Here is a 23,353-nt window from a genome sequence, read left to right as displayed (position 1 = left end):
CACATAATATGTTAATAACGTTTTTGCGTGTGCTAATTATTCTTGATAACAGTGGTAAGTTTGGTTCTCTAAAAGTCTCCCAGAAGAGTCCATTTAAACTTATGTATAAGACAGATTTGAGAGAAAATAAAGCTGTTTAAAATACAGTTCAAAAGTAAAAGAGCGTAGACATGAGTGTGGTTGAGGTTAATAAGGTATATGTGAATGAGACCCTTTTCACTGGCTCTGTTTATGCACCGGAGATGTGAATGTGCAGAGTGAATATGTAATATCAATTCAACTTTGCCACAGTAATATTAAGGAATCATTTTGAGAAACGTTCTTTATTTTGACTAAGGTGTCATTTTTGATGGATTTACTAGACATTGACTTAATGCTTGCCCTTTGGCCCTATTAATTTGTACACACATTCTCCTTTCAGGCTTCATAAATCACTCCGTGGGTGCGGAATGTATTATGCATTGTCTCTGCCCTGTACTTTGCACCTTTAGGTAGAAACGCCCTGAATTGCATATTCATTAAGGCAAACGAGCAAAACTGTACACCACGTGTTATTTTGCTGTTACGTGAAAGACACAATCCTGTGTAAACCCTGTTAGTAAAGCAGCTTGCACATATTTTAAGATTGTCATAAATCAGGACCTGTAAATGTCAGTTGTCTACTATCAAGCAAGTCAATGTTTGAACATGTGTCAGCATGAAGTAGATCAAATAGATACACTGGAGAAGCTGAACAATTTATAGCATGAAAAATATGTGTGCAAATACAAACAACCTTTGAATAAATTGTTCCTTGAAATGGTTTGATTGCAGCATTTAAAAATGTAACTACTGTATAATATAGTGTTCTTTCTGCATATGATCTGTAACTTTTTCATCCTGGAATGAGCATTTTGTATTGCACTGACTAATGCAAGATAGCCGGATTACAGATATCACCCTTGTTGTGGTTGGACGAATTGTGGTATTGTGGTAGTTACAGTTTGACTATGAAAGAACCATTGCTTATCTTAAACATGTTTTATCTCTGGTCAGCAAGTTCTGTTTGGTCAGATGTGAAGGAGAGTGCACTTTGTCTCACAGCCAGGCTAAAGAAAAGCCAGCGAGAGCCATTCGCCTTACTGCATGAAGCCATCCATCTGGTATTCCTCACCCTCCTGCTGCATATTCCCTTACCCAGTTTCTAGGAAAGAGGGGTTGTTATGAATACACAACATGCTCCCTAGATCAAAAGTCACCAAAGCATATCTTAAAGATACAGTTTAAATATGCAGTAGGGGGTGTTACTGCGTCATGGTTTCGCAGTTAGTTCGCAGTTAGAGCACTGTTGACTTTTTTTGTACTTGATCAAGTACGTTATTTCACGGCACAACAGAGAAGCGTTCCCTGTCATCCAGAGATCAATTAGCCATGCTTTCGCCCCATCAATCACAATGATACTAGTCAATCAAGGGCATCTGTGAGCTCGTGCATGCGGAAGAGGGCAGACAGCCCTTTCCTCTGGGTGTGTTACGCTGCCCCTGACAGATCATGAGCAGTAGTTTGAAAAGATGCGGTTGGCTTTGTGTGTCTCGGAGGAAGCTTGTGATTGGTAGCTGTTGTGTGATAGCGCAGAGGTGGCTAATAGGTGGGAATTGGCAAATGAATTTTCTGATTTAAAAAGCAAATGAGCAAATCAGGGAAAATTCCAGGGGGGAAAAGATGTCACAGAGTTTAATTAGTTCTTTTTTTAGTAAGTTTAATGTTGAAAAAGTAGTAGATGTTTAAAGAATTTTTGACTTTAGACCTGTTCTCCAATCCTTTTTCCTGTAAATACTTTTAAAATAAGTGTCTAATTATAGAATTTTCATTCATACTTTCTGTAAAATGAACAGCCTTCAGAGACTAAAGGTGTCTCAGTGTTCTGTTAAACCCTGCATGGCTTATTGATTTGGGTGTCCTTCTCTCATATGGTGGAGATTTTCTCTGGCACTGTGCCATTGCTGTTTGAACAAGTCATCGATAATGGAAACAGGAGAATGAAAATAGTGAGACATATTTAGTCAAAATATTCAGCATTTTTACTCATGCTGCTTATCATCTCCTTTTTTTTGTCATTTTTGGCTAAATATATTTGGTGGCTGACCATTTGATGTCTTCGAGGTTTCTCTTGTTTGAGGGGAGGTGTAACCTGTGTATATATTTTTAATTTATTGACATTATGGTTTTAATTTTTACCTGATTATGAAATGTCCCAGAGGGAAAAGGATTAAAGTGTATAATTGGTGGGGTGACATTTCATTTCATGAGCTGCAGGTGGAAAACCTGTCAAGCTACTGATGTATGAGTAATATAATGGATGAATGTCGAACCTGGTTATGGGTCCGTTGGCTTCCCACATTCTGCATGCCCATTTTTAAACCTCTAGGCTTCCTCTTTATGGTGTTCCTGTTCTCATTTACTACTCAAGCCCTCTGTAATGACCTTGCCCTTGTCCTTTTCCAGCTTCTGAATTAAACATACAGTGGTGATGAATGAATCAGCTTCAGCTGCATGCATGCAAGTTCCTGCCCACATCTGTTTGTCATATGCATACGCCACACCTCAATTTACCTCTTATACATTTAAAAAAGAAATGTATTTGACCTTTATTTAATCAGGAACTCTTTTGAGATGAGCAATATCTGTTTTATGATAGAGTCCTGGAAATTTGCAAGAAGATATGCAGATGTTGTGGTTGTGAGCCAGTAAATGAACACTTAGCAGACTGCCGTTCCAGGCTCTAAGAAAAGAAGTAAATAGGAAGGGAAATTTACATTTCAATGAAGGTATGTTAGAAGTTGTTATGGGGGAATACTTCTTAAAAAATTATATACTTAAAAAAGTAAAAATAAATAGTGTCACATGGAAATTAATAATAATGTTATTATTATTATTATTTATTATTTTTTTTAATTAATTATTTTTTTAGTGAAGCTTTTGGCAAAAGTTCACAGGCTTCCATGTGCGTAGTTACAAGTCACATATTTTTCTATGTTCTGTAAATAAACTGCATATAAACAGCTTGAAGATTAGATCATTAATAAGCCTGAGGGTGGTAAATGAGAGCTTTCATTTGAGGTGAACGGATTAATGCATCTGGATAATCTGCTTTTTCGCTTGAGTAACTCTTGCATTCAGAAGTATCAGAAAAACAGTGAGCTGGATGACACCATAGGTGGCATGAAATCACTGTTGTGTGTAGACAATGTGGAATTGCCTTTTGATGACAGCATGATTGTCACGTCTCTCAGCTCACGAAATGTAATCATTCTGGTCAAATTAAATGCTGCCTCAAACAACTTGAGGTAACTTTTATCTAGCCAACAAAGCACAGTAGCACAGATTAATCTGATCTACTACAATCAACATGTTTACTTTAGTAGTAACACTCACATACAGTTCCTTCAAACGCATCTCGATCTGATTACAGCTGGGCAAAGTCCCCCAATCACATGGTTGATTTGGCTCACACAGGTCAGACAGATTAGTGTGTGTGTGTGTGTGTGTGTGTGTGTGTGTGTGTGTGTGTGTGTGTGTGCGCAAATGCTGGTTTGTACATTTGATTTTTACCCCAAGTGCATAGGTGGCAGGAAACAACCCTGGTTGCATAACCATTCAAACCAGACAGAGCACTCAGCTCACCCAGCCCTAAATTTCCAACAACACACACACACACACACACACACACACACACACACGTGTGCACACACAGAGACAGATTATATAAAACCCCATTCTTTTTCCACCACATCTCTAATCTCCATATAATCTGGGCTTTCTGTATCTCATGTATATCTAAAGTTCTTAAAATTATTATGATTATATTCAGAACCCAAAAGCTTTTAAACAACAATAAATCACTAGAAAAAGTACAGCTGCTTTAGGGACTAGTGCTGCAGTCATCTTTAGGGACCTTGGGCCATTTTTAGTGTTTCAGACCTTTGTGTGTATTTGATTTAGGGAAATGATAAGCAAAGTCATTAAAGCCTTGAATAAATGTTTATTGTGCAAAGACTTATTTTAGACCTAAGCCCTAATCCGTGTTCCTTCCTGGCTGTTTCTGTTATGGGAAACATTTGCTGTCTTATGCAACAGTCTGAGAAACCCACAGCGTGAAGACTCGCACCAAAAAAAATCCATAACGTCCTTCCCCTCACTCAGAGTGATGCATTTGGTTTTCTTAAAAGATCATCTTTTACATATGAATTGCAGTTTGAAAGCTGTTATATTGACCTTTTGGACCTCTAGCCAATCTTAAAACTTGGATAGTCTGTGCAATTTTTGTATTCTAATACAGTATTTAACATCCTTGTCAACTTTCCTTCATGACTTGGAAGTAGATGAGGAGGATACAGCAGGAAGCGGCTCAATCTGAAGACACTTGCCCTTGGAATCAAGCACAATAAGGCAGACTTGATTCCTGTGGTGATTTGTGGTGATCTATTTTCTTTGCACTATGTACAGGAGTTTAAATTTGCTATTTAGCTAGTGTGTATAATAAAGTAATGTCAGATATAAGTTATCTTTCGTTATATATATAAAGGAGGTCATGCATTATTGGGACTACACCTTTCCCAAAGAGATGTTAGCAGACATCACAATGCCAATGTGCACAATTTCCGTATTAAATCCTCAACGAGAGCACGTAACTCAACTAAATAAAGCTCAATGTTGGCAACATGCTTACCTCAACTGGTTTCTCATTGTTGGCTGAAAAAACAATTTCAACTCTCAACAAGCATTCAATGATTGAAGCATGTGTAATCAACACCACATCTTTTGCAGATTTTAACAACATCTGCATTTAATCAACTTTAGAGTAGCCAACTCTGGAAATTCAGCTCTGGTGATTTTACTGTTGTTTGCTGTTTTGAAAAGGAATGCATCAGATCACAATATCTTCTAAAAAAAGTTCAGAAGTCTGAAGTTCTGAAGTCTGTGTCTATTGGGGGACGTTTAACCCATTTCGCTTCACCTAATAAGAAAGTATTGGAATGATCCTTAAAATGGTGACTCAAAAGAAAAAGGTTGAAGGGAAGTCTAGGTTTAAGCAACTCTTGGAACGTAGAGCAGAGTGGTGTTATTGGTGGAGGAGGGAAGCGATAGTGGCCTCCCACTGCCACACTACCACAAAGCCAGCCATTCACTAGCTGCAAGAGTGCCAACTATCACTCTACAGCATGGACATGAAATTACATAATGTCACATTTTCATTGTGCTTTCAGCTTCTTCTTTACTGCTTGTTAAATTGATCTCTGTCATAGTGTCTGTCAGTGGGTTTTCAATCCAGCACAAGCTGTCGTTTTCAGCTTTTGTCAGAGCAGCATGGATTTAGCTGTATTTAACATTATCGTTGAATGGAATAGAATGGTGTTTTAAGGGACAGTGTTAGCTGCTGAACTGCTCAGCTCCGTGTTTGGACTACGTTTCGCTTAATGAATAAATATAAATGCAAATTTTAGCCAAATGGTCAAGTTAGAGAGCTGTACGTTTAGCTACAGTTTAAATATTTAAATCTTCACTTTAGAAAGTTATTCTATGTCTTTCTCTTTTGGCTTTGTTTGAAATTGAGAGTTGTTATTCTGAATATTATGGGAAATCACTTACAGTAGGGTGATTATTATCTCTATCTTTTAAATCGAAACGTTATTCATTTGCCTGCCAAAGACAATGCATAGTCTTATATTTCAGAAATACATTGTCAGTAGGAGGGATATAAAATGACATGTATGCGTTTGGTGTAATCTTATGTAAGTGTTTCCAGTAATTACTGAATCAGAACCACCAACCTGTCGGTATCCATCTGTAGTTTTTAACACGTTTTTGTTCTACAGGCCAGAAATTTTTGTATTGCTGTGTTAGACCTGCTGAGCCAGACTGCAGTGGGATCTGCCTGTTTGCTGTGAAGATCACGGCATTATGTAAAAGACACATTAGATAGGACCAGTCTCTCTCTTTCTCTCTCTCTCTCTCTCTCTCTCTCTCTCTCTCTCTCTCTGCCTGCTGGCTGAATGTCAGTGGGATTGCGAGTCACATGAGTTGCAGACAGTCCTTCTTGAGCTGTCATACACACACACACACACACACACAAAGCTTTCAGATGACTGCCAAGTGCACAGTTGCAGTTATGCACTTCATGTGCAGCTATAAAATGTTCATATCACAGTAATTGCATCATACTTTTACCTTATCATTATCATATTGCATTGTGATGCACATGTACCTGCACAAGTTCCCATTGGACAGCGTTTTACTGCATTTTATCTGTGTTCAGGCATGTCTCATGGCCACAGTTGTGGGATTGCCTTCACTGAGACGGTGACACTGCATTCTAATTTCACCGAAATAAGAAATCCAAGAAGAAGCTCTTCCTAGATGGAATGTAGAAAAAAAGTGGCAAAATTTATGTGTCCACTATAACAATATAACAAAATTATATTGTATAACCAGCTCTGTTGAATGCTTGATTATGATTGGTCAGAAGGCATTGATTCATTTTTTATAACAGCAGTAGTGTCAGCTGCAGGACAACACTAATACGTTATTGTTTCTATAGTAACAACCCATTCAAAAGGACTTGTATGGTGGATGTTTACAAAATGTAATTCGAACAAGAAATGATTTTTATAGTGTTATTTTTGCAAAGGAAAGCGTGTCACTGTTATGGCTAGCTTTCTGTGAAGCATTTATGGAAGGATTCACTGCATCAGCGGTATCAGAGATAAAGCTGTTCCTTGAAGTCATACACTGCAGGGAAAGTTTTCAGGACAGAGAACTTCTTACTTTGCAGTTAAACATGACAGAGCATACTTTTATCTTATTAACTTATAAAGAGGCGGAAATTAGAAAGAGGCTGGTGACGGAACAGCCATTTTTTTAGCTGTTATATTGTAAGTGATTACAGGAACTAACATAATGAATGAAAAGTATGACGTGTCATTGTTCAATAAATAAAGAAATTGTAATCGTTGGCAAACTGCTGTGGTATAAGAGGAATAAAACACTTTTGGACTGTGCTGTTATAGGTTTAGCTGTAGCGTTTAGACTCTGTATTGAATATCGTGTTTACTCTGTTCTCTCTCTCTCTCTCTCTCTCTCACACACACACACACACACACACACACACACACACACACAAACACACCTTTGCTTGAGGGATCTGAGGGCTGTGAGTGCTTGTGGCATAGTGTATTTTTTTACCGTAACCTCAGAAACATATACATATCTTTCCTCTGAATGTGGCAAACCTTGTTTTGCTGAATGCCGTCAATCAGTTGCAAAATAAATTAGTGGAAGTTGTATGAGATTTGAGATGCTCCTCATGCTTAAGAACATCTGTAGTGGTGTGGTGGAATTGTTCCATATTATTCTGCACCACCGCACTGGTATAACACCGCATTATAGAGTTAACTACTACAAACTAATGTAATGCACGTCCCATACATACATGTATCTATTCATGAGAGTTATTACATTAACTCTGTGTGTTCACAGTGGCAGCACATTTTTTAAGTTCACATTACTTTTGCTGTTAGTTGCTGCTAGTTGCCATGGTTTTCCTGGTGGTGCCTGGCTACCCATTTGACCATAAATTATTTGTATAAAAACAAAACCAAAAAAACCTAGAGAAAAATTTCTGAGGAAAGAACAAGCAGGCCAGTGTCCCTCTCTCTCTCTCTTATTGGTAGCCGACATATTGCTTCACTTCTTATTTGGGTAAAAGTAAACGCAACTTTGCTTTGCCAGTGGTCACTTCTCATTCTAACACCTGTAAATCACCAGCTCTCAGAATGACTTGGCCATTTTGTCGTATTGCTGCAGGTCTGAACGCAGGGTAATGCACAACAACCATAACAGAATATGAACATCGAGCATAAGAAGCATTGGGGATTTTTTCCCCGTATGTCCTGCACAAATCATTTGCTGCATATTCGCCTCCATTTTACACAATTGGGCTCGGGCATGTCCAGGTTTTTAGATAAGGGGTGAAAAAGAGGAGCAAGAGCACACTAAAGAGTGAGACCACATCATTATTCACAGGGCAAGGATGTATTTATGTTTAATTTGAATGAACATAATTACATCAATTGGCTATTTCATAGATGGCTTCATAGATGCTCAACAGTTCGTAATACTAATATTTACAACTGTACAATGATTTAAAGCAACACAAGCTAGATATAATTCATTAAGCGCATTTTTCACACTTGGTCTGAATATTCGAGTCTGCACTCAGGACCAATTCTGGGCTTGTTTGCGGGTGGGGCTTATAATTGCAGGTTTTCTTTCACACGGAGGAATTCCTTCCAAACCATGGATCGATTTCACAAATAGAGATTATGAGATTATGTTACTTTTGTGCTTGCAGGTTTGTGCCCATAGGCACTAGTTTCATCCATTGATGCTGTTTTTTTTTGTTACTTTCCTTTGATACTAACACTCATGCGGTGAAGAACAGCATGTTTAGGCTGCGTGGCATGTCCCTGGGCAGGAATACCTGTGAAGTTCTAGGTATTCTGATTAAGAAGATCATAGGTCATAGCTTTGTCGTGTGACAAGATTTTTTAGCCATGCAGCCAGGGCTCAAAAACTGTATTCACACATCACCAATCGTACTGAACTCAGGGATGAAATAGCAGGGAGTCCCAAAAAAACAGCAAGTGTTAAAAAGACCCAATTCTTTATAAATCACACAAATGTATTAAAGCTCTCAGGGATCTGATCTGAGGTCAGAATTGAAGTGGCAATTGGGGTGACATAATCAAAATAAGGATTTGGCCTTGAAAGTCCATTAGCATGCGTAAAGCACACACCCAGGTTCATGCACAGTCACCAGAATATTTAGATTCATGCAACCCTGAACCTATTCCCATCCTCATCTGATGCTGTCAGTCAGCTGCAAGGATAACACAGTGCTCTGAATGCTGATTAGTTGTGCACTGTGAAATGACACTGTAAGCTTGATGGGCCTCAGGATGAAGAGTGCTTACTGCCAAGTGTGTGAATCCCTGTAAGAGTGAGAGATTTCACATGGGCCTAGGGTGCAGTCTTGTTTCTAAACCCTGTGCTTGTACAGCAACAATGCTGAATGCCCTGAATAAGAACAAACCCTCAGCCCAGAAATAGACAGCTTAACACGGTCACGACTACTGTGCATCATCGGTGCCTTGTTTCCTGTTTAAAGCCGTCAAGAAGGAGCAATGTGAAGTGCAGATTGCTTTCCACACTTCTGCCAACTTTGCTTTTGCAAACCTGCACATTTTCAGGAAGTGCGAGGTGGCTGCTGGCACTGCTTTCAGGCTTATTGTGCCTGCCCCAAGCACCCCAAGCACCCGGGCACCTCATCCGGACTAAAACCATACCACTCTGCCAGGCTTAAATGACGCTGCCACGCTTGCTAACAAGGCTTATTTGTTTTCAGATCGTGGAGCCGGCCTCCCGAACCCTCTGGCTTGCTTGAGAGCTTACACAACCTGCATTGTTCCGACGTTAGACCGAGCTGCGGTGGAAAAGCTTGTGTCATTGTGTGTATGAAGAGAGCGTGTTATGTCTGTCAACTAGAACCACGGCTTTGTGTTTCGGGCGACACCTGAAGACAGACACTACTTTTCAATTATTTTAGGAAGCTCAAAGTAGTTTCAATCAACCTCTGATGATCTTTTTTTCTGTGAACATACAGTACACCAGGGAATAGCCTGAAGTCATCTTTTAACAAAACATGCAAAAGCTTGACCAGTTTCTCAAATAATATCATTATTCTCTAATATAAGCCGAAAAAGATAAAGGAGTAGTGACACAGCCTAAAGGACAGAATTATTTGAATGAGGTGTTAAGCTGGTTTTAGACTGCGATTTCAGCAGTCTTTTAAGATTATTAACTGTCACAACTTATGAGTTATGATTCCAGTAATATCTTGGCCAAATTCTATAACAGAGTCATCACTGTGTGATAACGTATCTTCTATATCAGTTTATACACTATATGGCCAAAAGTATGTGGACAATTGATCATCACCCTATATGTGGTTCTTCCCCAAACTGTTGCCACATAGTTGGAAGAAAACACTTGTCTAGAATGTCTTTGTATGCTGTAGCATTAAAATTCCCTTCACTGGAACTAAGGGGCCCAAACCTGTTCCAACATGAAAATGCCCCGTGCACAAAGCGAGCTCCATAAAGACATGGTTTGCAAAGGTTGGAGTGGAAGAACTCAATGGAGTGGCCTGCATTGAGACTTGACCTCAACCTCAATGAACACCTTTGGGATGAACTGGAACGCCGACTGCACACCAGGCCTCCTCGCCCAACATCAGTACTTAATACTCTTGTGGCTGAATGAGCAAATCCTCACAGCCATGCTCCAAAATCTAGAGGAAAGCCTTCACAGAAGAGTGGAGGTTATTATAACAGCAAAGGGGGACTAAATCTGGAATGTGATGTGGGTGCACATATGGGTGTGATGGTGAGGTGTCCACATACTTTTGGCTATATAGTGTATCTCAGAAAAGTATATTGTTCTATAATTTCTCACTCACTATATATATTGCTATATCACCCAGATCTAGAGCAACATTAAGAATTGTGCACAGAGTGTGACATCAGACAGTCCGAGTCTGTTGGGTCTTCAATACAGCGAGAAATTCTGGAGAAATTCATTGTCACATCAGGTGACATCAGACAGTCCGAGTCTGTTGGGTCTTCAAAAGAGAGAGAAATTCTGGAGAAATTCATTGTCACATCAGGTGACATCAGACAGTCCGAGTCTGTTGGGTCTTCAAAAGAGAGAGAAATTCTGGAGAAATTTGACACAGCTCTGATTCATGTGATCTTAAAGGCAGACTAACTGACACTCCCTTAACCCCTTAAAATCACAGCTACTCAGTAATGATCATAAATTAGTAACTACTACAAATTATTAAATAACTACAATAAAACGAACAGGAAAAGTACATAGTTATAAACGTGAGAAAATCTGGATGGGTTCTGGGAGTTTAGAGAGGTGACACATACGCATCCATGCTGTTTGGAAAAGAATTATGGAATCTGCCAAATGAACCAGCAAAACAAATCTCACTTCTTTTTTTTTTTTAAATAATGTATTTTGAATAGTAGCTAAGCCTTTTTAGTAGCAGAAAACTAATACAAAAGATGCCTTAAACCAGGGATCTTCAATCCTATCCACGAAAGGCTGGTGTGGCTGCAGGTTTTCATGCCACCCAGATAGGAGGCAAATTTGATAATTGATTGGAGACCACAATGAACTGATTAAACCCATAGAATCAGGTGTGGCCCTTTTGTGGATAAGATTGAAGACCTCTTCCTGAAATAATGCAGTAGTATGAGTACATGGCGAGGATGGAATTAAGGAAGTCATGTGTTACAACATGTACTGAAGCTGATATTTTCTGGAAGTATGACAACCTCCTGATTCACGGAAGTGTGAAGACATGCACTGACCTTCACTCAACAAGTACACGTCTGTAATTATTGTAAAACAATTATGGAGTTGCAGGAGTGCATGCACTCAATGCATAATGTACAATGAATGAACTGTAATAACAGGGTGTAACCATGCACGGTAATTTGGGATACTACACTAAGAGAGCATGTCAAGGCAGGATATAAAGGCGCTATTTGTTTTCATTTAGGAAGTAATGGCATGGGTTCATAGTAGTTGGGTTTACGAGAGCCTAGTGCAAAAGGCTTAGGTACCTGCTGGATTTATGAGAGTACTGTTCCCAGTTATTGGACCTTTGGAGTTTGGATCTGGTTTTTAACTGGGTCTTGAATTTCCTTCATGCAAACTTGAACACATTGTCTTCACAAACAGGCAGATCTTAATGTCTGTGCGTCACAGATTCCAAGAGTTATAGGGCTTAGAGTGCACAAACAACTTTAAATTAGCCTTGATGATGTGATGGCTGCCCGAAAAGGAGGTCCTTTGACGTCACAGAGACATGGTTCACTTGTGGCAGCAGTGTTTTAAGTGGTGGCCCAGTGGTTAAAGGTTCGATGTTGCTGATCAGAAGGTTGTAAGTTCAAGCCCTGCTTCTGCCAGGTTACCACTGTTGGACTCCTTAACCCTCTCTGCTCCAGGGGTGCAGTATCATGTCTGTCTCTTGTGTGACCATATGGGCATATGGGCATTCTTGTAATGCAACGCTGGCTGAGCCAGTTTCTGCATTACTAACCAGAAGGTTGTGAGTGTTAAGGGCCACTCTTGTGCACCACCTACAACTCTAAACTGCACAGTGTGTGTGTGAATTATAAGAATTATAAGTCAATTTAGATAAAAGCATCTGGACAATAGGGAAATGCTACCCAATAGCAATATGATATAATGGTAATGGGTACTAAAATCACCCTACTCTGAACGAAGGAGGTCATTTTCTCTCCAAGTGAGTGGAGAGAAAGTTAACTACATATAATTTTAAGCATCTCTACAATAGGACCCAGAAGTCAGGTCTCCACTCATGCCTACTGCCAGCCTGTGGGCACCACCACTATTAGCAAACAGTATGCGTATTTATTTAAAAGATTCCTGGGTTAAGAGTAGACTAATTATACATCCACCGGTTGCCTAACGCTTCAGGTACTGGAAACGCTGTGAAAACACACATTTCTAGGAATGCCTTGTGTTTTCTCAAGACACTCAGCCAAAAGTGCTCATCGTCCACAATGGTCCCTTTCTGTATTTAAAGGCTGGGTTTTAATCAGAACGCTTGACCTCACTGAATGTTTACTCTCATTATCGAATTTGTGCATGTAGTCACTCTACAAACAACCTGAGACTTCCACATACATTCCATTGCAGTATGGATTATTGACAAGAGAAAAACAGTTCCGGTTCTTAGATTGAGCAGATGTTGCCCAGCAGGAGCGGTTCATACTGCAACCTTCTGCAAAAAGAGCACTATTTATACATGGGGGGGAAAGGACTTGTTTTCTGTAGTTTTGATGATTTATGGTGTGTTTATAATCTGACTGGAAGGAAATGGGGCTGGGAAAAGTTAAAAACATGTTTGTTTGCTCATTTCAGGGTAAATTTATTTGCACAATTCTCCAGACACAGAAAAAAAGGAGAAAGTAGGATGGGCAGAGATGATAAATGGTGTCCTATAAATGTGTAATAAGATGACTTTATGTTTAGAGACTAGATAGCCTATTTTAATCATGGTGCAGAAGAGCTAAATATGAAGAGTCAGTTTTCACAGAATTGACATTTGTTCTTAAAACAAGACTTTACAGAGTGTCTGTAACATGTAATTGCATGATATTGTCTATCTTTAATTGTCTTTTGACAATTTAATCATGTTTTTTTTTTCCTTCTTCTTATACAACAGCTATTTGCCAACAATTACACTTACTATTCATTAAACAATGATGCATTGTACTTTTTATGTGTTTATAGTTACATGTAATGTTGTGCAATGTCTGTAAGACAAGTTAGTTCATGTTTTCACTTACATTACAGCAGCTATAGACAGTCATCTCCTCTACAGCCTCTCTTTTTCCTTTCACTTGAAGTTCATAAGCCAAAAAAAGGCAGCTTGTTATATTACTGAGAAACCAGAAAGTGTGAAGTCCTCTATCCTGAAGTCTTTCCAGTCAGGGACAAGTTACAGACTTTAAGCTGACGCTGGAGATTCCTTCCATAAACTTTAAACGAACATTTGCTCAGAGAAAGGTTCACCATGTTAATCATTATGTTTTTCTTAATTCATTTATTATTAGGCTTAGATTATGTAGAGCATCCACCATACAAGTCCCTATAACTGTTACTATAGAAATAATAACATATTAGAACAAGCACATTAATATAGACATGTGATTTGCTTTGTCTAGAGTCAGAGCTGCTGTTATAGAAAATGAATCTGGCTTCAGATTTGAGAATTCAACAGCACTGTGGTAAAGCCCTATTATAAAACAGTTAAAAGTAAACTTTTATACATACAAAAAATGTTGATGTGAAAGAAAAAATAGGAAAATAAAATAATAAAGATATTATAAATAGCGTTGGATAAAAACAAATAGTTATTTATTGCATATCATATCTTCCATCGAGAGCTTCAACGGCATAATGGGATCTCAAGACGACTTCTTTTTCTAAATGTAATTTTTCATCTCTTTCAGCTCAGTCAGGGGAATGTCCCTGGCATCGAGAGTGCTTCCTTGGCCATGGACACAGAAGAAGGAGTGGAGGTGGTGTGGAATGAGGTGCAGTTCTCTGACAAGAAGGTCTTCAAGGCTCATGAGGTGCGACCAGTCACTCACTCATCTCCATGATAAATGTCATACCATTTAACCCCTAAGTCAAAGAGAGTCACAACTAAACATGAAGGTTAGAGCAAATCCTAGCACTCATGAGTTCTGTAAACACAAGTCATGAAGCAGTCAGTCAGACCATCAGTCTGTGAATGGTACAGTCTTACAGAGGGGTGACAGTGGTTAAAAAAAAAACGATGTAGTGTCTTTGTAAGGTGTTGTGCCACAGTGACATTCTCAGTCACCTGAAAAACAGTCACGCTTTAGTCTTTCCTTACACATCACACTAATACGAGAGCATCACTTCATTCAGTGTGCGCTTTCGACCACAATTTTCAACCCTGTTTACTGATTTTGTGGCTTTCCCATAAATCTAAATGTCAGGTGTCACTTCAGTCACTGTTCCTATTAAAACACAGCCAGTCTAGCAGTCTTTGTGTCTGAAGCTTTTGGCAACCGTGCCCCAATAATGAACCCTCTTTCAAACTCCTTTCCTCTTGGCATTTTGATCCAAAATCGAGGTCAACTGTTTTTGGCTGAGCGTTTGTGTACAATTGTATCATGCAGTCCACGTGTCTGGAAGCATCTACACTAGTTAATCAGGTTCTTCTCATCTGTACAAGTCAGACGGATTAATCTTCGATAATGGCATTAAGTAAGGAATAAATCACAATGGTATGTGATGTTATAGGAAAAGAATTAATGCCAGGGTGGTTGATGCCAGGGTGATATAGCCCAACACAAGTCAGAGCTACTTTTACCTCCTGGTAGTTGATTATTTTCCTATAACCGCATTTCCCAAAGTGTTTTTTCCTCTTATACCACAGCAGTTTGCAAGTGCAATCAATGTGGAACATTCACGATACAAGTTAGTTCCTGTTATCACTTACATTATAACAACTATAAATAGTTATTCCCTCTCAAGCCTCTCTTTTTAGCTTTTCTTTTTACCAAGAAACCATAAAGAGCTCTGTTCTAGAGACGTTCCCCATCACAGAAAGCTTAAAAAGAGCAGCTTTACTTCTGACTGTTAGTATTGAAGTGCTACTACTGGAGACTTACATAAAAGCTAAATAAACATCTTCTCATTGAAAACTTCACCATATCAATGACTACACACGTTGCTGTACAAGTTGTTACTATTAAAATAAGAACGTATTAGAATGAGCGCATTAATAAAAAAAATTTAAAAAACTGTTATTTGCTCTGCTACTGTTAGAGCTGCTGTTATACGAAATGAATCAACACCATCTGACCAATCAGACTTGAGAATTCGACAGTGCTGTTGGTATACAGCACAAGATTAAAACATAATAACTACAATAAGAAAGTAACACTTGTCTTCTGTAACTGGTTTTAGACTTCATATGAGGAGGTGTTGGTTTGACCAGATACCAGTCCCTGAAAGACCATAGTGAACACGGTTTTACCATAAAACTGGGATACCATCAGATCACTAGACTGGTTTCTCAATGTGTGTACTTGTTTCTCAGTGTGTACTTTAGTTCAGTAAGGCCTTCATGTGCTCAGCAGTGAAGGTTCTGTGTCATGTTCAGTCACACAGGATGATATAAATCGATATCTGTGTTATGGTCATGGTGCTGTATATAATGGGGTATATGTACTGTTTACTGATTTTGTGTGTGTGTGTGTGTGTGTGTGTGTGTAGGACAGAATCAGGGAAATGTTCGAGAACCTCATGCAGGTGGAGCACCCCAACATCGTTAAGTTTCATAAATACTGGCTGGACATGAGGGAGAACCGAGCCAGGGTGGGATATAAAGATTCATAAATGCACAGAAGCACAATTTTAATTTAAACCATATGCTATTTTCAAGCTTCATTTCTTTTATCAATAGGCTTTTAATATTATAATTACAATAAATGATGCAAAGATTAGATTATGATTATAGAGCATCTGTGAACAGGGATTACACATTTCTGTAGCCACCATGGTGAAGCTAAAGTTTTTTTTTTCTAGTGATCTGTGATGCCTACAAATTGCTTTCATTAGGCTCTATATATTAACTATATTCACATATAAACTATACCTTAAAGACATACGGCTGTTTTTTAACATCACTGTCTTTGTGTCACAGGTGATTTTTATCACAGAGTACATGTCCTCTGGAAGTCTTAAACAGTTTTTGAAGAAAACTAAGAAAAATCACAAGACTATGAATGTTAAGGTAGGACATTTTTGAAATCGTCCCAGTTCCTCCTCTTATACATGAGTTTGCAAGCAGTACACCACCACCCTGTGGTAAAGGAGGAACCACACTTTGGCATCCACACACCCTGTCTGCACGATTCCCTCTGTCCATTTTTCACTCTGTCTGTGTGTGTGTGTGTGTGTGTGTGTGTGTGTGTGTGTGTGCGTGCACGTCTGTCTCATTCTCTTTGTGTGTTTTGTGCTGTAGGCATGGAAACGCTGGTGCACACAGATCTTGTCTGCCCTCAGGTAAGAGACCAGGCCAGTCCCATTACTGTTACAAGAAGACATTGAAACAAATCCATTAATATCTGTACAGATTTTAATTGATTTAATTCATTTATTAATCAGAAATTTTAATAATTTAGCATACTAAAACTGATATGAAGTCCTGTTAAGCAGCAAGGACTATTTATTTATTTATTTATTTATTTATTTATTTATACCATATTAAGGTTTTTTTTTTTTTTTTACTTTTTTAAAATCGCCTTTGACTTGATATTGTAAGGTTCACTCATGATGGTCATGATGAACATTGTGAGTCGTATAAACCTGTAAAGAAAGCCATCAGACAGTGAAATTCAGTGCTGTGATACAGATATCAGTCTGCCTTTTACAGTCTTAAAAAATAGATCCTGTGAATGAGAGAACGTGTTTGTCTTCCGTAAAAAGGAAAAAAGAAAAAATGTAGAGGAGGCAGGAAATATATTGAGAAAATACATTGTAATGAAAATAATTAATACTACCTCTTTCCATATTAGTGCCATGCAGACCTAACATAATTAAACCAGTATTACCGATATTACCAATTAATTTAAGCTCATTATTTTTTTTTTCTTGTTAAATATGTTAGAGAGCCAGTTTCTGTTCTGGAGGAATTGAAATCAGCTGCTGCCTTGTTACCAAATGCAGTGATTTTCTCATATTCTACAATCTACATAAAATATAGCCCATGATTACATTTTTCAATACATCATGATATCTGGTTATAACATCACATTTTTAGGAGATGGCATTATTTAACACATTGCAGCAGACATGATAAGGCATCTATAAGCTGTGTTTCAAGGCTAACCCTAACTCTAACCCTAACCCTAGCCACATCCTTTGAAGGCAGCTGCCTCATTATGCAGTATTTTAACAAAAAAGTAGCATAAGGCAGAGTGTTTGGGACAGCCTTCAGAGTACGTCATCACCTTTAACACACAGCACATGTGAAGGTTGTTTCTTTACTGTTGCTTACTAATTTACCTCAGGATGGATCCTGAACTAGCAGTCGCTATTTTCCTCATTATACTCATTTGGGGATTGATCGAGGACGGAAAACGGACCGTTTTTGAAAAGAGGCGTATCCACCGTTTTTATACACTCAAATGTCACAGGTATCACAGTATGGTATTACACAAACTGTTAAAGCAAACCCAGCTTATATGAATGGCTTGCAGTTTTCAGTGCTTTATCCATCATCAGATAAACTGAACACTTATCTGATTTTCACCTGCCATGTTTGCCTCTTGAAATTCTAGGCGACCCTTGTAGCATATTTCAAGGACACTGTGTCTAACAGTAACGCTTATTATGATTTTATCACTAGTACACCCTAAGGATAAAGAAATGACAGATTAGGATTTGTTTATCATGTAAACCTAAATGCTTGGCCATGCATGAGTATGCCTTTAAGGGTGTTTTCACGTCTATTAGTCCTGATTTGCTGAGTCCAAATCAGAGAGAAATTGGTTTGTTTACTGCATGGTTTGGTTTAGTTTCACACTTAACATGATTAAATAAATTTGAAAACCTAACAAAAAAAAAGAAAGAAAGAAAGAAAAAAAGTGGGTGAGAGGGTCAAAAACTCAGTAAAATTTATTCATTGGGTAGAAATATGGCAAAACCAAGTGCACATAGAAATCACAAAACCCACTGGAGCATGGAGAGCACAGAGCAAGGGCTAAAAAACTGATATATGAATAACTACACCCTGAACTCGTGATATTTCTGCAGTGCTACAGCTCTGTCCTTTGTTTCAGTTTGTGCCTTGACTAAATCCTGCACATGTGAAAGCACCCTAAGAATGATTATAATTACTTACTTATAGCTGCTGTTCAGCTGAGGATGGTACATTGATTCTGTCACTTTTACACATTTCACGTTGTTCTTTCCTACCACCAGTTACCTGCACTCATGTGATCCACCCATCATCCATGGAAACCTGACCTGCGACACCATCTTCATCCAGCACAATGGCCTCATAAAGATCGGCTCAGGTGCAGTAGGGCCTCCTCACTCTGTAGTCATGAAACTGAATTCAGTGTCTGTAGTTAATCTTTATTTCTGTCTTCCTCCACAGTGTGGCACAGGCTTTTCGTCAATGGTAGGTCCTCTTTTACTTGCCATTTTTCTTTACACATGCTTGTCTTTATACATTATGGCCCTGGTTTACTAAGAACCCAAATAATGAGCAATCTGTTAAATTGCGTCTGCAGTCAGTGGACGTGTTGCAGTTGAGTAATAAAGAATAACTGTGTGAATGACATCATGTGAAAAGTAGTGGGAGGAAACAATATGTGAATGAGGTTTTTGTATGCACTAATTCTTCTCGGTAACTGATACTCACGGATAACCTTGATGGTGAGACACAAAAAAAACTGTTTAAAATATAGTTTGAATAAAAAATAGTGTGTATAATAAAAGCGTGTAGGCATGAGAGTGATTTTTGTTAGATTTTTGATTTTTGTAATTGTGAATACAAACCTTTTTACAGGCTATTTTAAATGCTGTTGGCATTACCAAATGCAAATGTGCAATGAATGTCTAATATGAAACCTTACCACACCAACTTTATGAAGCTTTCTCTTTAGTAAATGGTATGATTTTGTCTTCAACTGGCATAAACTCCATATATACCACAAATTCCACAAATCTACGTTCCCAATGTGCCTTTCAGGCTGAAGTAAATCCCATTATGGGCGTGCAAAATTAATCTATTTGCACTTACTCCACCAAATGTGCTCTGTGAACATTAAGTGAAGCTCTTGATCTGTATCTGCATGATTTTATGCTTTGCAATGCTGCCAGATGATTGGCTGATTGAATAATTGCATGAATATTTCTATTATAATGGCTGGTGAATGTATTGAGATATTCATCCTGGGTTCAAATATTCTGTGCTTATAAGTGAACTCCTGCCACTTTCCCCTTTTCTTACAGTATTGATACATCCATCATCTACTCTTTAAAAAATCCAATTGTGTAAATTGTATGAACTTTTGCCAGTGACTTGCTGTTGTACATTATCAAGATAAGTTATTAAGAAAAAGACAAAACTGCAACAAAAATTATTCGTACTTCATCATCATACCATCATAAAATCACAAAAAATTGCACAATTGTAACAAAACCATCCACAATGCACAAATAATAATTATACATATATACACGTGCATTACATTATGCTCAGTATTTTGCTTAATTTGTATCCCCTATTGTTTTACTTTAATTGCTGTAAATAGGGGTAGAGTGCTGTAAACATCTCCAGTGTGATCTCCTAGTGGCCTAGTACTTCATAATCCTCACAAATGATTACCAGCTGCAGTTTACATGGACTTTCTGCCTTTGTATGCATGCACAAACAAAGAATTCAAGCAGACAATCTTGTGTTTGATGAGGCTGTGTGTTTGTATGCCTTTCCCAGTATTCCCAGAGGCCATCCATGGGAACGTGCACCAGCACCGTGACGAGACGCGCAATCAGCACTACTTTGCTCCAGAGTACGGCCGTAAGTCTCCGTCTAGATCAGTCTCTAGCTCTCTCTCTCTATATCTGCATTTAACCAATCCAGTATTTCATTTCTCCTTTTTGCCTTTTTCTCTGCAGTTGCTGAGGATGACTACTCTATTGATATATACTCTTTTGGTATCTGTGCTTTGGAGGTACAAAACTCAAAACTGACTTGAAAGATGAAAACCATGTTGCTCAGTCACAACTCGAGTACATGATGATGTACTGATGATGATGTTCTGTTTTTCTCACTCCGCTCAAGATGGCAGTTTTGGAGATTCAGGCCAATGGTGACACTGCTGTTTCCAAAGAGGCTATAGCACATGCTGGGCAGTCACTGGAGGACCCTCTCATGAGGGTAAACAACATGCTTGTGGTTTTACTATAAGCAGTATGTGCATGTACTGCAGGAAATGTACTACAGGAAACTACTGCAAGAAATGCTTATAATAAAAAAACCAGCAACACTAGTTGAAAAGAACTAGTTAAACACTACATAATGTAACCTGTAACCTGGTTGTATGCCATTGATACACATTTATAAATGCTACTAAAAAAATAATGTGTAATAAATGAAAAATATTCAATAACTATCAACAGGCCAGGCAAAAACAAGCACAGCTTTATTTAAACATTATATGGATTTCACATTCTCTGGAACACTAGTCTGAAATTAGGGATGATATAAGGAAAAAACAGATATTTTATATTTTTTAAAATATAGTCCGGAAGACTTGCCTCTGAAGTGCTTGGGATGGGCTATACTCCTTCAAGAGGCTAGGATGATATCACATAGCTTAAAAATTTAGAGTTTTAACATCATAAACAGGATGCTGCATAACATGCAGCCAGTATTGCTTGAATAAGATTGGGATAATATGCATTCTGAACCAGCTGAAGTTTTCTTAAAGGAACAGCAAGATAGCCAGCTGGCCAAACATTGAGAGTCCAGTCTAGAGGTTATGCAAGCAGTATTATGCAAGGTTCTCAGTATAATGCAGGGCTAGCTTGTGCCTTATTCTGGATATGTTTTTATGCAGAATTAGAGATAAGGGATTGAAATGATGACGTGGTCGCTTGATCCTGTACTTGCAGGATAGTACAGGGTAAAATCAGTAAACCTGCTGTGGACAGTCCAGTCAGTACTTCTGTTTTAATACAATTGAGGAGAAAAATATGTCTTTAAAACACCCATTGCATGGGTTTGTCAAAGGAGAGGGGTGTATATAAACTGAAAACTATAGAGATCATAGAACAGAAGCATTCATATATATATATTTCTGGAATTTATAATCTTTGTCTTTTGATGATGATAAATCTGATGAGTAGTGATTGAAACCAATTCATTTGTATGCTTACTCAGGAGTTTACGCAGTCATGCGTGCGCACAGAGGCCAAGATGAGGCCCACAGCTCATGACCTGCTGTTCCACAGAGTACTGTTTGAAGTCCACTCCTTGAAGCTGCTCGCTGCCCACTGCTTCATCAGCAACCAGTGTAAGTGAACACACTTTCAAAGAATGATTCATGCTTGATAGTGGGAGAATGTCTTCTCATTGGGCACAAATCCATTTTCTTGTTGCTGTTAAATTCATGTAGAAAGCTCTGGATTTCACTACCTAATTAACCAGCTGGCTGGATGGAGTTATGGGAATTAATTTCAGGGAGTGCTAGAGAAAAATGTACTAAGTATAATTCCATTTTAGAACTACATGATGGGTGGATGTTGTACAGAATGTGAATGCCTATTGGGATTTTAGCATTTAATTCTTTAAAGCTCATTATATCATCAGCTAACTAACCTGGCCTGATCATTAACACTACTGTGTAGTAAAACCGTTTGGCCTTTGTTGGAACTGTGGGGAAGTTACAGATTTGTTTGCTGTGGCTAAGTGTCTATGGATTCTATATTGCTTCCTCATTACTAGCTTTAATACTGCATTCATGGGAATAGTACATAAATACATAAGTCTGATTTTTGTGCTTCTCAGCCTAGGCAATAAAATGTAATTAACAAGATAACAGGAGTAACCAGTCCATATGGTTAATGCAAATGTAAATACAGCTGTCAAAGATAGTGGGTTAAAATATTATTCTAAAATATAGATAGGACACACTATGAATCATTTGTCTGCATTTAGTGTTATTTGCGTAAAGTTATTTTCTGTTCATTTGCATACTGTTATTTGTTTGACATTTTGAGCTGTACGGTACACGTGCTATAACTTAAATTTTACATTTATACGTATAAATTAAATGATATTAAACTTTACAGTACACCACAAAGATGCAAGCAAGGTAGATATACAGACGGGTAACAAATAAAAGGAAAAGTGAAGTGAAGTGTAGCTAAGTACGGTGACCCATACTCAGAATTTGTGCTCTGCATTTAACCCATCCAAGTGCACACACACAGTAGTGAACACACACACACACACCCAGAGCAGTGGGCAGCCTTTTTTGCTGCGGCGCCCGGGGAGCAGTTGGGGGTTTGGTGTCTTGCTCAAGGGTCTCACCTCAGTGGTGGTATTGAGGGTGGAAGAGAGCGCTGGTCATTCACTCCCCCCACCTACAATCCCTGCCGGACCCGAGACTCGAACCCACGACCTTCAGGTTCACCTTCGGGTTACAAGTCCGAGACTCTAACCATTAGGGCTCTAACCCTCTTAGAGTCGCTGCAATTCAGTACAAAGTTATTCTGACTGATCATTTATATCCTGTTATGAACCATTTCTATCCTGATGGGAGTGGTCTCTTCTATAATGACTCCGCCCCCATCCACATGGCATGAGGGCTTACTGAATGGTTTGATAAATAGGAAAGTGATGTAAATCATATGTAATCTTCACAGTTACAGATGTCAGCCCAGTTGAACACCTATGGGAGATTTTGGAGTGATATGTTAGACAGCAAAACACTGATTGAGGGATTATCTTTTGGAAGAGTGGTGTTCTTCCTCCAGTACAATTCCAGAGACTTGTAGGATCTTTTCCAAGTCTGAGTCTGTATCTGACCACCCCTTAAGGTCCCAACTTTTAAGATCTTGTGAAAACAGAAATAAATGGGGAACATGAAGTTAT

General features: G+C 38.5%; 1 protein-coding gene across 2 annotated transcripts in view; it reads left to right on the top strand.

Annotated features, from left to right (window-relative positions):
* The window catches only part of nrbp2a (nuclear receptor binding protein 2a), a 41,056-nt gene that overhangs the window by 12,114 nt on the left and 5,589 nt on the right, over positions 1-23,353 (top strand). For both annotated transcript variants that reach the window (XM_026936941.3, XM_053233421.1), the window contains exons 2-11: positions 14,154-14,276; positions 15,955-16,056; positions 16,385-16,474; positions 16,706-16,746; positions 18,667-18,761; positions 18,845-18,868; positions 20,189-20,272; positions 20,371-20,426; positions 20,537-20,632; positions 21,638-21,770. In XM_026936941.3, coding sequence (XP_026792742.3) covers positions 14,154-14,276; positions 15,955-16,056; positions 16,385-16,474; positions 16,706-16,746; positions 18,667-18,761; positions 18,845-18,868; positions 20,189-20,272; positions 20,371-20,426; positions 20,537-20,632; positions 21,638-21,770 — 844 coding nt within the window. The remainder of the gene's footprint in view (positions 1-14,153; positions 14,277-15,954; positions 16,057-16,384; positions 16,475-16,705; positions 16,747-18,666; positions 18,762-18,844; positions 18,869-20,188; positions 20,273-20,370; positions 20,427-20,536; positions 20,633-21,637; positions 21,771-23,353) is intronic.

The sequence above is a fragment of the Pangasianodon hypophthalmus genome, chromosome 4, assembly GCF_027358585.1.
Source record: "Pangasianodon hypophthalmus isolate fPanHyp1 chromosome 4, fPanHyp1.pri, whole genome shotgun sequence".
NCBI lineage: Eukaryota > Metazoa > Chordata > Actinopteri > Siluriformes > Pangasiidae > Pangasianodon > Pangasianodon hypophthalmus.
Note: the sequence above shows the minus strand (reverse complement) of the source record. Positions and strands in the feature narration are given on the sequence as shown.